The 14,943-nt window shown below is 37.8% G+C and overlaps 1 protein-coding gene across 1 annotated transcript; it reads right to left on the bottom strand.

Moving 5' to 3' along the window:
• Positions 1-427: 427 nt before the first annotated feature.
• Positions 428-10,908, bottom strand: ABCE1 (ATP binding cassette subfamily E member 1). The gene is made up of 17 exons (XM_003205419.4): positions 10,747-10,908; positions 10,140-10,225; positions 9,230-9,327; positions 8,740-8,857; positions 7,057-7,194; positions 6,833-6,902; positions 5,731-5,827; positions 4,870-4,959; positions 4,434-4,555; positions 4,006-4,227; positions 3,472-3,531; positions 3,330-3,388; positions 3,048-3,158; positions 2,823-2,965; positions 2,606-2,728; positions 1,561-1,672; positions 428-1,331 (listed from the first exon to the last, which is right to left on the bottom strand). The coding sequence occupies exons 1-17, from the start codon at positions 10,847-10,849 to the stop codon at positions 1,284-1,286; spliced, it is 1,800 nt and encodes a 599-aa protein (XP_003205467.1). The 5' UTR covers positions 10,850-10,908; the 3' UTR covers positions 428-1,283.
• Positions 10,909-14,943: the final 4,035 nt, after the last annotated feature.

Below are 14,943 nucleotides of genomic sequence, written 5' to 3'. Positions count from 1 at the left end.
CAGCAGGACTGTATGTACTCACTCAGCAGGCAACACGTAGGCAAGCTGCAAAACTGACTTAAAAAGCACATAAACTGCATTTCTGTTCTTGTCCAAAATGGTAGTGGCTGTGTTGGGGGGCCTTCATGTTTTGTAATCCAGTCAGGATTTCAAGTTGAACTATGTGAATCCTGGGGGATGTAGCCACTGAGTTCATTATAGTGCTGTTCAAACTCTGAGCAACAAGGTATGCTCTGTTGTGTACATAAAAGCTGAAGCCATATTGGTTCAGCTTCTTAAACCTGATAAATCTGAGGTACGTTGTGCCAATGCTGCCCTACCCTCTTCCATAAAAGTGCTGCTTTGTCACAGGCTTCTACACACACATTCTCTTTAGGTCCACGTAGCTGGATTGCAGTACACTCAAGGAAGGTTCTGCTGACATCAGTACTTTGGAAACATTTTATTTCTTAGAAAACCTACTTCTTCCTCTACGGCAGAGTGTGTAAAGCAAAGCAGCTGGGACATGAAGCCAGCCAAGGATCTTACTTCACTTATGCAAGTTTAAGTTACAGAAGCTTGACAGGATTTTAGTGTTTTCCTTGAGACTTTATTGGATTATTCTCTTGTACCTAGGCCTGATAAGATGCATACGGATTGAGGACTCAAAGATGTAATGTCCTTCTTTACACTGTTGTAGGTGGTTGGTACTCCATCTTTTATTTCTTTTTGTAATGTGATCAAGGTGTGCGTGACATCCTATAACCACACAGACACTGCTCCATCAGAACTTTTGCACCGTATCACAGAAGAGCTGTAAGTTTGGAGGATATTTATTTATGAAACCCTCATACAGAGAGATTCAGCCTTTTTAAAATAAGAGGATCTTCTGTATCTTGACGTTCTTGGTAAGTCTCCATCTTGTACAGAAAAGCTTCAATGATTTTAAAAAATTCGGAAGTCCAGTAAGCACCTGGTATGTGAGTAGAACAGATAGAATTGAAAACCTCCTGGTAATTTTGAAAAAACCGGAGACTCATTTGCACAATTTCAGGATGGTCTATTTGGAATTATAACTCTGGAAATAGGGCTGTCTCACCAAAATATAGAAAGTGGCAGTTTTAGTCAGACTAGATTTTACACTGCTATTGGTCTCGGATGTTACACGCAGCACAGGCTAAAACCTGTTAGGGCTCCAAAAAAATGAAGTGATCTAAAACCCAATTGAACCTTCTTATCCATCAATATTTGATTTGAATACGCATTTCTATGGGCCAGTTACAAAAGATGCTCAGATTCCATATTTAGTCATCCAAGAAAAAGTAGTTTCCGCTCTTCTTTTGTTCCACATCCTTGGAAAGAGAAAAAAGGTCAGCGTTAGCCTTGGGCAGACTTGAACATAGCTGAAAGTAAAGCCAGTTAGCTCAATTCTTTCCTACTTTACTTATTACTCTTAATACTCATCCCAGGTATTGTTTTCCAGCACAGCAAGACTTGCATGCTAGCCTTCATTCTGTTCCTTATTTTAAATCCCAGATTTACAGTAAGCAGTCATGGCTTCATCGCTCTAAAGGTGCTTACCTTGATTGAATTAAGTTTGTTTATTCTTGGTCTGTAGTTGTTAGGATCTCTTCTGAAAGTGATTTCAAGTTGAGATAAAAACTTATTCATTCCAGCCAAGAGAGTCTGAGGACTGTTAAGAGAGGTAAATGTTAGAGACGGTGCATAATTTCCAGCTAAGTTATCAGATGTTCCATATTTGTGTTGGCAGCTATGCCAGACTACAGAGAGCTTTGATTTCCAGCCTGAGCTCATTCAGGTCCAGTAACACAACTGAGAGCAGGTACTTGCTGTACATCTGCAATATTTTCAGCACTTCAGCATGTCACTAGAAGGCTCCTTGCTGCCTCTGCATTCTTACTATATTTACATACTTTTCTGCGAGTTGGCACATAAATAATTTATGTATTGGAAAAAAAAAGTTGCAACAAAAAATCATAACATGATGCTGAGAAGTAGTTTTGCAGTTGGGTGTTTTTTTTTTTTTAATAATTCAGACAAACGGGGTCATCAGAAACAAGCAAGCTAGCACATATGAAGACCAATGTGTTTACTGCAGCTAGCTCCTATTAACTACTTCCAAATTACAGTGCTCTACAAGCATGATTTCCACTATGGTTACTGTTCAAAGTTTCCATGGTTTATATGAAATTATTTATTTATGGGAACAGAAGTATAGAAATCCAAAAAGGACAGCTTTATACTTGAACATGTGAAAAGCACAGATACTATGTTGCTGTCAGAACTTGCACTTCCCACAGTATTTAGATAGGTGCCAAAACCAGCCCTTCTTCACAGTTTTCTTTTAATGCATCTGGAAGTTATTTTCCTTAAGCATAGTCTGTTAACAGCCCTTTCTTCATCCTTCCCCATTGATGCCGCCTACTCATCCTCCTGGGACTACAGTTCAACTCCTGTGCAGTAGACTAAGGCTAGAATAAAAGAGCGAGAGCAGCTCCTGACTTAATTTCCACAGCCCAGGATACTTCACCTCTTTATTTTTATTGACAAACAATTAATTTCTATTTTGTCATCTTGTATCTTGCTTACCCAACGAACCTCTTACCTGTTTGCAACTGTGTTCTTGGAAGGAACGCCATCAAAAACAATCACCCGATCAGCAAGATACGTAGCCATGATAAAGTCATGTTCTACCACAAAAGCTGTTTTTTTAGCATGGAGAATGAAACTGAAATAGAAACAGAATGGAGAGAGATCTGAATTTAAACTTACTGTAAAGCTATTGAAAGCGTTAAGCGTTTTCCCCACTGCCTTCACTTTACCGTTTCATGACTCTAGCAGCCATTAGACGTTGTTCAGAGTCCAAATAAGCAGAAGGTTCATCAATTAGGTAGACATCTGCAGGTTTACCAAGACAAAGAGCTAACGCAACACGTTGCAACTCACCACCAGACAGTGTTTGAACCTAGTAAGGGTAGGAGAGAGAAGTGAGCCACGTTTCTTCTTTAATGCTTAAAAATTACAATATTCTCTTAGGCCATTAATACCTCTTGGTCAATGATGTTTTCTATTTGGAGAGGTTTCATTACATCAGTTACAAACTGGGGATGGGTATAGGCATCTCTTATCTTCTCATGCAGTAGCTGACGAACACTTCCCTATCAAAAGAAAAATTATGCCACTCAGTTTTACGTATCCTGCTACAAGAAAATAATTTAAAACAACATGCTCTTTTAATTCTATTCTAGGCATCAACAAATTCTACTTGTGTACTAAGAACACGCTTTTTGCAGCAAACACAATACTTAATAAATAAGAGTTAAACATACTGTAGATTTAGGACTGATCTTCTGTGGCTTGTAGCTGACGTTTAGAATTGGGACCTCACCTACAAAAACATAAAGTTTATCATGAAAACAAGAGCCTTTCCCCTATCTTAAACACAATACATCACTTAAAACTAAGTAGTACCTCCTTCATCAGGTGTAAGTCTTCCTGCAAGCATTCGGATAAACGTAGTTTTGCCAGTTCCTAAAATAAGATACAAATTACGTATACTTGACACTTATTTATTAAGTTGGACTTCTAGTAAAGTCAGTGCTAGAACAAAATAAAGACTGGGTAAAGAACACATTTTAAAATGAAACTGCTGAGTATTCCTACATTTACTTTAAGCAAGCAGTACTTGCTATTAGTTTTCAAATCAAAAAGACATTTAAAGCTACAGCAGTTTAGATGCATGGCTAAGCTTTCCAGCGCAGTAATCATCCTGCCCATTTGAGTGAGTCCTTAAAATGGAATAACAAATAAAATAATGGTATTCTTAACATTCAAGTAACTTCAAGTTCCTACTATTTATACAGCAAGCTCGTGGCACATCTTCACTAGGAAATGAGCATTCAACTTGACTTAAAAACATTCATTTAGCAGCCTGGCCCCCAGATTCCAGAAAGGCTTTAGGGGCAAAGGGTTGTTGGAATCATTTCTAACAAGAATTCCACTTACCATTTTCCCCTAACATCACCATGATTTCAGAATCTGTAAATTCTCCAGCTACTATGGATAGTTCAAATTCTCCCATCTTTTTTTTCATTCCTGGATATTTGTACATACACATCTTTTTAACCTCTTCTTCATTAGCTGTTTCAGCCACTTTAAATACCAGAGATGCATCTCGAAACCTCAGATTTTCAGTGGGAACATAGCCATCTAAAAAGATGTTTATGCCTACGAAGAGAGAAAGGGAATTAAAAATGCCTAACCAAAAAAACCCCCCAAAACAAAAAACCCCACGAACTTCTGTACAGAATAGTAATTTTTTAGTTGCCAAAAAATTACCTAACAAAAAATACACATTCACTGTATTTTCTTAAATATTTTTTCTTCCACAGAATTTTTTGTAGGTTTAAGAAATAAGATATGGCAAGAATTACCTTCTCTTACGCTGAAAGGCATAGTGACAACACCGTAAGCACTTGGCACACCATACAGGCAGCAGATAAAGTCAGAGAGATAATCTAACACGCTTAGATCATGCTCTACAACAATAATGTACCTGAAAAAAAGCAGTCGGAGAGTTTTATATTTCAACCCCAAACATGTTTATGTGGTCTTGCATACACACAAGCTATCAATATTTTCACTTACTTAGTACAAAATATTCCCCAATGCTGAAATATTAACTAGAGAAACTATAGGACATCTCCACCATAAAAAATAAGATACTACTGGCTTGGAATATTTTAAACATCTATTAACGTACCATACTGAGAAGTTCGCGCTTAGAGGGAGATGGACTGACTTTTAAAAAAAACTCTGTACAGTTGACTACTATTGCAGAGTAGAACAACATTTCAAAGTTACACTTACCTGTCAGGGTTTATTAGGGATCGAATAGTAATAGCAGCTTTCAAGCGCTGCTTGACGTCCAGGTAGCTCGAAGGTTCATCAAACATGAAGCTAACCCCAAAAGAAAAAGTAATATTTTAGAGAAGGTAAACTTTCAACAAATTGAAATCTAATACTAGCATTTCAACCACTAAACACACAGAAATAAAAATTTCCATTACTTCTATTGGTGGAGAGCAAAAATGAAAATTGTTTACTGACACTTGCCTTAAATCTTTGGTTAGTGTAACATGGAATTGTTAAAGGTCTGAAAAAGTTGTGTTACAAGAAGTCACCAACCAGTTAGGAATCCCATGCACTCAGTTTTGATCCATCTTAAATTTAACAGGAAGTGCAAATCCACCAATTGTAGGAGACCGGAAGAAAGACATAATCTCCCCACAGATCACATCAAAATAACAACAAAATAAAAGCCAGAAAACGCAGTCTTATGATCTTGCTTTCTTGGTCCAAGGAGTTAAGTAACAGCACAGACTAGATATAGCCTGTATTTCCTGGCTGCAATACAGAGGAAGAGGGAAACAAGTCCCCAGAAATGGGGAAGGATCTCATTTCTATCCATTTGTTACTCAGAGATGATTGAGGTACACTGACAAACAGCTACCTCTATGAAATTAGATATTTCTGGTCAGACAAATTAAAAACAAAACAAAAAACATACTACATATGAAAGAAAAATAGATCCAAGGTGCCAAATTGGACAAAGCGTAAAAATCAATCTATCTTTTGTTCAAATATTGCTTGCAAAACATAAACATTAAAGGAGCACACTCTAAGACAGGTTAGTAGAAGCAATGTGTAATAGAAGTAAATTAAACATACATATCAGCCTTCTGAATGCAAACAACTGCACAAGCAAATCTCTGAAGCTCTCCTCCTGAAAGGTCCTCAACATTTCTTTCTTTCAGATGGGTTAAGTCTGCAAATAAGAGTCTAATTTTAGATATATTATACCAAACAATTCAGACACTTGTTACCTACGTACACATGTATAATCACAGCGGACATCCTACACGGAGGAAAAAAACAGAGAAGTAAAGTAAGTTAGTTTATACAGAATCACCATAACGCTATTCAGAGGAGTCACAGCAAGTAATGACTTCCCTGCAACAATAGCTGATTCATTTGTATGACTGCTTCCTAACAGGTATAAAGATTACATTCCTGTTTTCTTTTCCACTATATATTTACTGAAGATCTCTGTCTCTAAGAAGAAAGTACACCGTTTTCGCAATCACTTCTTGAGAGACCATATTGAAAAGTTCTTATATCCAGTCCTCCAAACATTACGGTGAATGGATAAAGCCAGTTGTTTTCTTGTCACAGACCACACTTCTGGTACAACTTAGCCCACCTTTACTACCGAGGCCTACCAAAAAGAATCTTGATCTTAGTTTTTTGCAACACCTAAATTAACACCTCAGTTTAGTTGACAACTGAATCCAAAACACGTACAAAAATTATTGAGGCGGGACTATGCAGATGTTCCTATTAATTAAATTATTCTCAGAAACCAGTATATTACTCCCATTAGAATTATTTACATACAGCTTTTAGAATAAGAATTTTTACATGCTTGCAGAATATTTTCTACATGCAATGCTTCTCACCATAGGAGATGCTAAGATTTTGATTGAGTTCTAAGTAAGCAAGAAAAGCAGATGGTAACTGGAATTTTTCCAGTTTTAAAATAAACATGTTCTACCATGAAAGAGAAACTGCATTTAATTCTGTTAATTAGAACGTATCGATTAGTTTTCCTTTGACACTAACAAGTATTATTGGCATTGGTTGAGGTAGCTTTCTGCCAAAGTACCTTTACATTTTAGATTTTTTTTAAAAAAAGATGATAGAATTTAAGCCATTACATCTGCAGCAACTTATTTTTTTTCAGTATAAATACTGATTTTGGAAACTTACTTACCAAGCTGCTGACATACAACAGTTTGTGTCTTAGTTTCATCCTTTCTATCCAGAATTGATCCCACTGTTCCCTAAAAGATAAGCAGTACAGATAACCCAACAATGCTATATCAAGATTAACTACTGCACACAGAGGTGAGTTTTTCACTTTAACAAAATCTTTAAATAAAAAGAAGTGTATCAGAAGAAGCTCCTAATTTTCCATGAAATAGTGGCATTTCTTACCTTTGCGGCTTTAGGGATCTGGTCCACGTACTGAGGCTTAATGATAGCTTTTAGGTCATCTTCCAGGATCTTGGTGAAATAATTTTGTAATTCAGAACCTCGGAAATAAGTCAAAATTTCCTGCCAGTCAGGTGGATCCTGTGACAAAATTAAAGCCCATTTTTATTTAAGACATTTCTGATGGTGTATTTTAGGTGGTATGATTTTAAAATGCCAACCAACACAGCAAATGGAATATGTTTGCAAGATTGAAAAAAAAAACAAAACCTGGATAAAAGCTAGTCCCTAAATTGTTTCGTTGCCTCTACAAAGTTGTGTTAAGAACAAAACAAACCAACTGCAAAATGGAGAAGAGTTGAGATATATTTTTGCTTAAGGTGCACTGTCGGTAGCTCTCTCAAGAAAAGCACCTTACATTTGCACCTGGACAATTAAGATGTGCGAGTGAAACTACGTCACAGGGCAAAAAGATGGTGTGGATTACTGTAAAGGAATGTATTTGCTAGCTGATGCAGCTAATCCAAAGGAAAGGGGTAGACTGATAAAATCAACTTGCACGGAAGATGCAATAAAAACCAGTCGTCATCTCTGCTTACAGATAATGTTTCCAAGGAAAGAAGAGGAAAAAGGAAAACCCAAGAAAAATCCAACACTTCAAACAATAAACAAAACAAAACTATTCAGAGCAATCACCCGAGGGAAAAAACTTAACCTGAACAGTATAATTTTGCACAGCATTACTACTTTCAATGATGCCAAATTAATTATTTTGATGGTTAACACAGTACAGAAACAGAGTAATACAACTGCATTTCCAAACCAAGCAAAAATACCAGAGGAAATGCTTCCTAAATTTTAAAGCATGTAAGATTCAATTCATACCACGTGTTTCTGTGGTTATAATGATTTGGCTCTTCAATGGAAAGTCTGATTTTGAACGCGTGACAACTCAATTAAGTACATTCAAAGACTCAAAAGTTTTGCTATTTCTGCAATCTACCACCTGAAACAAGAAGTCCACAAAATACTGTAAACCAAACTTAAATAAGGATGGAAGATACAGCTGGAGAGTTGTTACTTCTTTGTAGTTTCAAGTGGCAGCTATAAAATGGATGATTAATTAAAATGCTATTCGTTCAGATAAAGAAACAGACGAATAGAAGTTCAATAGACATCACAAGGTGATGTGAAGGTGGGAAAGTGATAACTGAAATACTGTCTGATAAGAAGAGTCACAGTAGTGACTGCCTTTTCTATAATAACGACCTTTGGTGTAGTGTTAGTTAAACAAAGTCTTGTAAATTACTTTCCTGGCTGACTGCTTATGGCCAGCAGACTATCAAAATGTCTAAGTATTTGGCAACGTGAACAAACTAAGGATTTTCAGAACATAGCATTGAAGTGTACAGTTGGAAACGTCCTCATCAACAATTAACAATAACCACATTTTTTGTAATCAGAAATCTTTAAAAGAATCAAAGGAAAAAAGCCTAAAGAATACTTGGTGCTGTAATAAGCATCCTTCTACTATTGTTTCTGGGTGGAATTAGATCCTGTGGCTGTCAAGAGGTAAAGCTCCACTGTCCTTCCAAATTCTACCACATTCCTATGCAGGAACATTTGCTGAAATTGTATAACAACAGCTATCTACAATGCCAGCTCTATTTTATTGCTGATACATACATCGTATTTTCCAAGATTTGGCTTCTGCTTTCCTGCTAGAATTTTCAAGGCAGTTGATTTTCCAATACCATTGGTTCCAACCAAACCCAGGACTTCACCTGGACGAGGGATAGGCAACCTGCATGCGACATCGATAACTTTGGGTTAATTGATTTAATGCTGTCACACACCGAGATTTAGAAGTGAAATAAATGCTACAAACCTGTTTTCAGACTTGCTGATTATTTAAACCTACACTGTTAATCTGACAATACGTGATGCAGCAAAAATTAAGAACACTCTGGTTTTTAATCAGAAACATTTGTTCTCTAAAATAACACACTTGCATTTAATTTCACTACTGTATTTTTAAATACGAAAAACAGTCACTAGCATCCAAAAATGAAGCTACTGAGCCAATAACCATGAATAGCTGGATATGAGCTCCTAATTTAGACTAACAAAATCTTGAAAAGTTTTGTCTTTTACATTGATCTGGAAAATAAAATACCTGTGAAGTTTGAAGGCATTGGCACAGTATCTGTGTGTTGTTTCTTTCTCCAGGTTGCTCGGTAAGTTAACAATCGACAAGGCTCCAAAAGGACATTTCTGTAATTTAAACATATTTATGTATTATGTTACTTGTGCATACAAACAGTTTAATAACAGCATTCTTATTTTTGGTACTGCACAGCTAGCTGTGTGCTTTTTTTTTTTTTTCAAAAAAGAACTTTCACAAAAACAAGATTGGCTACATTGCATCAGTTAAAGATTTTTTGCTTCTCAGTAAAATGCACCAAACCATTTACAGTCTATGTCAATGACTTTTTAATTCAGCAGTTTAATGACTGGAGTTTACAGACTTCTATATTACAGTCAGGAATTGGACTCGATGATCCCTGTGGGTCCATTCCAACTTGGGATATTCTGTCAAAAAGCTATTTCACGGTTGTTTAGTCAACTTTCTCCAAAGGAAGACTATAGCACACTTTTCAAATTAAAGCAGCAATGCAGACTGTCAGTCAATGACAGAAGTTAAACAGCATATATGCGATAGCTGTCTTACGAAAGAGATTGTTTGGTGTCTACTGTTACAAAAACAACCCACCAAGACACACAACAACAACAGAAAAAAAACAACCACCACCAAAACACAAGAAAACCACCACCAAAACCAGCCAGCCAACCAGCCAAACTCCCATCCACCCCAAGACAAAGTTATAAACAAAGTGATATAACCTACATCCCCACCAGTTCAGTAACCTACCACAGTACTTTACTTAATTTTAACAGTAACAGCTAACAAGGTCTGATTATTCAGGGAAACAAAATTACTTTGTGAAGTTACTGTCTGCATAGTAATATAGTGTAATATTAGCATAATAATATTATCACTTTATATAAAGCAGATAAACTTTTACCTTGATGCAAATCCCACAACCAATACAAAGTGTTTCAGAGATCCATGCTATTTTGCTCTGTGGTGTGACTTCTATGCAAAGTTTTCCTGGTGATAAAGAATAACATTAACTCAAGAAAGTTTCTGACGTATCCTATTTCTTGCTACTACTGCTAAATTCCAAAGAAGAACACGTAGTCAAATATTAGGAAGAAATTCTTCATGGTGAGGGTGGTGAGGCACTGGATGAGGTTGCCCCGAGAAGCTGTGGATGACCCATCCCTGGAAGTGCTCACAGCCAGGCTGGAAGGGGCCCCGGGCAACCTAGTCTAGCAGGAGGTGTCCCTGCTCACGGCAAGGGTTGGGAGTCAATCATTTCAAAGATCCCTTCCGACCCAAGTATTCAATGACATGATCCTACCAAGAGCCACAGCAACTTTAAATCGTTCGAAGGCCTCAAAATCGGCATTACTGCTATGAATTGCTCATGCTTTCAATGATGAATGTTCAACTTTTGCAGTCTTCATAAAACAAAGAACAAAAAACCCAACACCCTGGCCCATTCTCACCTGCACGTTACTTCAAACTTCCCGAAGTGCTTAAATACTTTGTTAAGATACATCTCTTACCCATTCGAACCACAGGACAACTCTTTTTGCACTCTTGACGGCATTTCTTTGGCTTACATTTGTCATGGTTGACAATTGCAATTCTTGTTAATTTGTCTGCCATAATGCACGGTTGATGGCTACACGCATGCACCAATTATGAGGGTGATCTGTCTTCCAGATCTTAAGGAAAAAAACAAAAAACAGAATTACTGACAGCGCAGGGAAGACAGTACATATTTCAAGTTATTACTAGCAGGATTCAGAGAGGAAAAAAGCAAACTATATTTTTTTCCCTTTGTTAAAAACAGACAGCAATCAAGGCAAATACACTCAGATACAAGTGGAAAGGAACCGATGTAATGGCTTAGGTCTTAAAATTCGCTTTTCCATTCCTCTCCAATTTCTCGATTGTAAAATAAAATTGCAATTATATCTGAGAATGCATGTGCTTCCTAGAAAAGCATATAATAGCAAGAACTAAATATCCTGTGCTTTCTGTCAGCAGCTTGAAGACTAACTGTCAGGGAATCCTGACATACTTCTAATTTCCACACAACCTGCACAATCCTTCCAAGAAAAGGATTTCAATATTTCTTATGAAAAGAACTGTCTTGTATTGGATGTGCAGTATATCTTTGTCCCTCCAAACTAAAGCTTTGTAGGCCGTTTACTACATATGGGTTTTATATAATGAAAAGTCATGAGTTTCAGCCTCCTGAAGAAAGCAAGAATAAAATAGGTATACATATGGCATATTTATTACATTTAACCCTATTCACTAAGAGCTTCCCTGTGAGCTTCAGTTAGAATGAACCATACAGATACTATTAATATGAAAGAAGGGAAGAGACTGACACCTTACGCGGAGCAGAGATAAGAAATTAAGATGTTATTGAATCTTTAAGTCCATTATTACCATGAATATTTTCAGTGCTTTCTTTCAGAAGTTGCAGCCTTATTCCTGTTTTGAATTCCCAAATTATTTTAATGGCTAAAGATGCTCTCATCAGACACAAATGAATGCAATCGTTCAGTCATGCCTCCAGCCTTCTTGTGGCTGTTGCTTATTTCAGCTATTTTTTCTTTAATATTTTCATTTCTTTTTAAGAGCCTAAAAGTAAATCTTAATGACATCACTGATGTTATTAACATCTGAATGTTTAAAAATACTGATAAAACTCACTCCGTAGTCCAGTGGTTGATATGTTCATTGTTGGCATGGAACAAAGGATTTGCAATTCTAACTTCAATACATTTTTCTTACATAAGCAAACAAGAAACATGAAGTTTATTATTAAAAAGTCTAACGATGTTTGGCAATTTTCTAGGCGACTGAGAGAATGGATTTTGCCTGTGTTTCGATGAAGACAAAGATACCTTCTTCAGGAATATATTCTACTGCTTTTTAATGAAAGTGCTGTAGTCTGCAAGGCGCAGAGTGCCCAGAGGTGAAACACTTACTCTCCTTACAGCTTCCCAAGGGAAATGCCTCACCTGGGTGAGTCCTTCTTCCAAAAAAGCCTGTGTGGCTAAGGACTTTGAGCAGGCAGACCATACTGTCTACCTTCGGGCAGGGCTTTCCTCCCTCGTCACCTTATCTCTAACTACACATACAGCTATTTCTACAAGTTATAAGAGCAAGCTCCAGCAGACAAAGCACTGCAGCTCAGGAGCTTGCTTTCCCTGCCCAACCTCCCTAACCTGTGGTAGATGTTTGTGTCTGGGCAATACAGATTAGCAGCCCAGACAGGCTCACTGCACTTTCCACCTTTCCAGTCTGGTGCTTAGTTTAAATTTAGCAACAGAGGAGAAGAAGGGAGTGGGTCCCTCTAAAAGACTACACCAAAACGGCTTCAAGCACTTAGTTTATGACATTTACTTCAACAAGCTTTCCACCTAATTTTTCACACAGAGGGTAGTGAGGCACTGGAACAGGTTGCCCAAGGAGGCTGTGGATGCCCCACCCCTGGAAGCATTCAAGGCCAGGCTGGATGTGGCTCTGGGCAGCCTGGTCTGCTGGTTGGCGACCCTGCACATAGCAGGGGGTTGGAACTGGGTGATCACTGTTGTCCTTTTCAACTCAGGCCATTCTATGATTCTGTGATTCTAATCCCCAGGCCATTCTATGATTCTAATCTTGATGGGAAAATTACACTGAAGTCTCAACAGTCTATCCACTGCTGAATCAGACCTTGGTTCTTAAGTAACACAACAGCCTCTCAATTCTTTTTCCTCTAATGCCACTATATGTGAAAATAACCACCTGCAGTGAAATGTTCTGAACTGCCTCAAAGTCAGAGATGTAAGTGCACCAAACATTTAAAGAGTACTGGGGGCGGGAGGGAGAAACAGAACTACAAAGCCAGTATGGAGATGTAGGATCAGGCATTCCTGCTCCCATCTACACGATGAAGCACCAGTTTATTCAAAACTCTATAGTGGTGTTAAACTATTTTCAGAAAATAATATTAGTCACTTCCACAACATCTCCAGGACTGTCCTGATGTCTACAAAGATTGCTACCCACAAGAGAGAAAAAAAGATAATCCTACTCAGAACTGCTAGTTTAGAGCAGATTAAATAGGTGTCCAAAACCAGACTGAACTCAGGTTACACACTCATATGCTGTTACCTCAGTAGAGTTTAGTTTAATGCATCGAACAGGACTGTCTGATTTCAAGATGCAAACAATGAACTCTCAAAACACAAGTCAGCAACAAATATGGGATGCATGTGGTAGAGTGCAGCACAGCATTAATTGCTAGGTATAGTCAGCAGGAGGAACTGGTATTCAGAAGCACTTCAGTTCACATCTGTATTTCTGCTTTCCAAGTCAAGAACAGAACTGAGGACGGAGCACAAAAACATATGTCTGCTACTACCTATAGAGTGGTTATTTTGGATCAACAAATTTTGCAAGAACTATGGATTGAAGGTGCAGGTGAAAGAATGAGGAAGAATAACTACTAACAAAAAAACTTTTCAACACCTTGCCAGTATCATTTATTGAAGCCACATGCTGCAAACTAAATCCAGTTATGTCACTTATCAGAAAAGTGTCTAAAACGAAGACACATTAAAATATTATCACAAGCATTTCAAGTCAATGTTCTTACGATCTTTGATACACCATAGTTTATTTCTTCTGTTGCAGGCATTACTCATAATAGAACTGTCATGTTAGAATGACAGAGAAGGATTTGTAATTGCTTGGAATTACGCAGAACATACAAGCACTAATAAAAGTTACAAGTGAAGACAGAAAGGTAGCTAGAGTTGATTCAGTTAAATGCTACAAAGGAAAGATCTGTGTTCAGAATTGAGGCATACTTCAGTTACTTTGCAGAAAAAAACACCAGTTAATATTTTTATGAAATTACATTACATCATGTGTAAACACAGTGGAAAGAAATGAGCGTTCACACTTTGCTCTCGAAGTAATAAGCCTCAAGAATTCTTTCTTGATCCACTGCTATCCGATCACATTCAGTGACTCCATAAGAAGAAAAAGTTAGTTAGAATGCTCCAGGTGACTTTATATTAAACACAGAGCCTGCATGTGTGGGATCACTACGTTTGTTAGTGTGAAAGCAGAAGCAGTGGAAAATGGCACAAGTACCACTAAGGTACATTAAGAATTACAAACCAGCCTATGCTTCAGGTTTTGACATTTTAGAAATCGAGCTAATGTTGTACAAGAGGTTTAATACGCCCCAGACCTAATGACTGTACTTAATTCATCACACTGCTCACAAGGCCCGGCACGAATATGAAAATGAATGCAAAGTGAACATGTGAAGCGTCTGGTCAAACGCACTGACGCAGCACAGCGAGTGGGTGTGCTCAGCTGTGCTGAGCCGTGGTCATTATCTCTCCATCTTTCATATTTTCCTTCAACGTGAAGCAAAAGGCATAAACCCAGGAACTGCCATCAGCACACGAGAAAATTACAGAAGGTATTTTTTTTTTTTTTTTGTAGCATGGCAGAGAGCAAGTGCTGCTGCGGCCCCAGAGAAATGCTCTTTTTAGTTCTGATTTTTAGAAGCCGACTTGCGAGGAGCAGCCTAGCCCTTTTACCTCGTCAAGATGGCAATCGAGTCATCGCTACCTTAAACGCGTCTCGATCTCTCTGCCACGCAAGCAGGCAGCCGTACACCGGGTGAACTTTCTGACGTTAAGCCCGGCTGTCTCCCCTAGCAGCGCCAGCCCCACCGC

The sequence above is a fragment of the Meleagris gallopavo genome, chromosome 4, assembly GCF_000146605.3.
Source record: "Meleagris gallopavo isolate NT-WF06-2002-E0010 breed Aviagen turkey brand Nicholas breeding stock chromosome 4, Turkey_5.1, whole genome shotgun sequence".
Classification (NCBI taxonomy): Eukaryota; Metazoa; Chordata; class Aves; order Galliformes; family Phasianidae; genus Meleagris; species Meleagris gallopavo.
Note: the sequence above shows the minus strand (reverse complement) of the source record. Positions and strands in the feature narration are given on the sequence as shown.